The sequence below is a fragment of the Myotis lucifugus genome, unplaced genomic scaffold (assembly GCF_000147115.1).
Source record: "Myotis lucifugus unplaced genomic scaffold, Myoluc2.0 scaffold_2603, whole genome shotgun sequence".
Lineage (NCBI taxonomy): Eukaryota > Metazoa > Chordata > Mammalia > Chiroptera > Vespertilionidae > Myotis > Myotis lucifugus.
Window position 1 is genome coordinate 7,296 of NW_005873651.1, and position 2,359 is coordinate 9,654.

At 43.1% G+C, this 2,359-nt stretch overlaps 1 protein-coding gene across 1 annotated transcript in view; it reads left to right on the plus strand.

Annotated features, from left to right (window-relative positions):
* Positions 1 to 97: 97 nt before the first annotated feature.
* LOC102418448 (mitotic-spindle organizing protein 1-like) overlaps positions 98 to 2,359 on the plus strand; it is a gene marked incomplete at its 5' end in the record, with an annotated part of 12,634 nt that continues 10,372 nt past the window's right edge. Inside the window, one exon of the mRNA XM_023749061.1 lies at positions 98 to 128. Within this exon, the coding sequence (XP_023604829.1) occupies positions 98 to 128 (31 nt within the window). The remainder of the gene's footprint in view (positions 129 to 2,359) is intronic.

Genomic DNA, 2,359 nt, shown 5'->3' on the forward strand with positions numbered 1-2,359 from the left:
CCACGCAACCAACCTTTTTCCCGTTCCGCCCGGGTTCAGGCCACCCCGTAGAAGAGGACGAAAAACGGGTGCTGGCGTTACCCCCCCCTCTACCCTTAGAACGGTCCTACCGCTTCCTACCCCTGCTGGTGAGCTCGGACCGGCCACCCTGGAGCCTGCCTCCTTTTTTCTGTAAAATGAGGTTACCTCCTAGGGGTATAACGGGAATATTTAAGATAACCAGGTAAAGGTGATCGTTGAAAGATACTGTATTTTTTTTTTTTTTAGCTTTCTTTTATTTCTGTTATTTTTCCCTTAAAAATTTTATTAGTAATATTTGCTCAAATGATTTTTGGCATCTGTTGCTATAATCATATTTTGTTCTCTTTATTTGTTGGTGATAAATGTCCTGATTCTGTATTATTTTTGTGTATTTGAAGATGGCATCCCACTTGGAAACGTCTTTGTCTCCATATTATTCGCTACCACCAATATGAATGTTTGATGGATGTTAAACATTGCTTTTTAAAAAAATATATTTTATTGATTTTTTACAGAGAGGAAGGGAGAGGGGTAGAGAGTTAGAAACATCGATGAGAGAGAAACGTCGATCAGCTACCTCCTGCACACCCCCCACTGGGGATGTGCCCGCAACCAAGGTACATGCCCTTGACCAGAATCGAACCTGGGACCCTTCAGTCCGCAGGCCGACGCTCTAGCCACTGAGCCAAATCGGTGAGGGCTAAACATTGCTTTTTGAATTTTTGATACTCACATCAGCCCTATCTCTGAAAACATACCCCCATGGGGTTTTCACTAAGCAGTGTCAGCCTGCAGGCCACATCTCTGGCTCCTGTGGTCGCCACATCCCAGGACATCTCTTTATGGGGCTTGCGATAAGACTTCTGGCTTTTCTGGCACCAGCTGCTGCTTTCCTTTTCAAAGAATTACCTATATTATTAGAGCCTTTTCATCTAATGTTTGATTTACCAAATATCTGCCTTTCTGTTTTTCTGAAAAATGGAATTTTGTTCTTAACACCTTATTCATCCTATTTTCCCATCCTTCTTGATGAGTCACAGCTGGTTAGTTTTATTTTGTAAGTGGATTTATGTACACAGAAACTTCATGTATCTGACAGCAGAATATCTTTGCTTGGAAGCCAGTGTGTTTTGTGAACAGGTTGGAGAGAATGAGGCCTCACTTCCAGTGAATTCTCTTATTTTAGCTGTGTTTAGGTTCCTTAACTATATGGCCATAGGATCCCATTTGAATAGAATACTCACATTTTATCTGTGGGGGAACTAGTGATGTAGAAATGAGAACTGATAGTTTGTATTGGTTACATCAGGATTTTTACTGGGAGAACTTTGTGTAAAATGAAGATTATAGATATTGGAAGAACATGAAAAAAATGAAGAAAACAGATTTTAAAAAAAAATTGGAAGAGAGAAGGGGTGGATTAGAGAATACTACTCCTCTACACAGGGTTTGTCCACAAACCAAAAGGTAAAAAGAAAGGTCCCAGGTTGGCAGTGGATCAATATTTGTTAGATGTGACAGACACTGCCGGGCCGGTGTGCCTCAGTGGTTGAGCGTGGACCTATTATCCAAGAGGTCACCAGTTCCATTCCCAGATAGACTAGAGGCCCAGTGCACAGATTTGTGCACATTGAAAGGAAAATATAATATGCAAGAGTGAGATAGAGTCTATTTATGAAAACAACCAAAACTAAAAATTAAAGACATTGATGATTCACTATCGAAACTGATAACTGAGCACTGGCTGAAACTTTCTGCTCCAAGCATATAAAATGGACAGGAAATGATGTTAAAATACAATTATCAGTATAGCCATTTTAAAAAAAGGAAAGAGAAGCCTTCATTGGAACTACAGTAGGGGATTGGGAATGAAACCTCACAAAGTATACTGCCCTGTTTGAGTGAAACTGAGGCCAGAAAGATGCCATCTGCTGTGGCTAGGGATTGAGAAATACATTCATGTGTCTTGTGTGTCTAGAGCCAGGATGCTTCCACAAAACCTGATGAATAGGGTTGAGACCAGTGTGATACTACCCATTCAAGAACACATCACCAATCCAGGACATCCAAGAAAATCTGTAGAAGACAAGACACGGTGCATGAAAATTCGTGCACTCGGGGGCGGTCCCCTCAGCCTGGCCTGTGCCCTCTCGCAGTCTGGGACCCTTTGGAGGATGTCTGACTGACGGCTTAGGCCCGCTCTCTACAGGGAGCAGGCCTAAGCCATTAATCGGACATCCTTAGCACTGCCACTGAGGCGGTAGAGGCTCCTGCCACCGCCGCTGCGCTGGCCAGCCATGAGCCCTCTTCTGGCTGAGTGGCACTCCCCCTGTGAAAG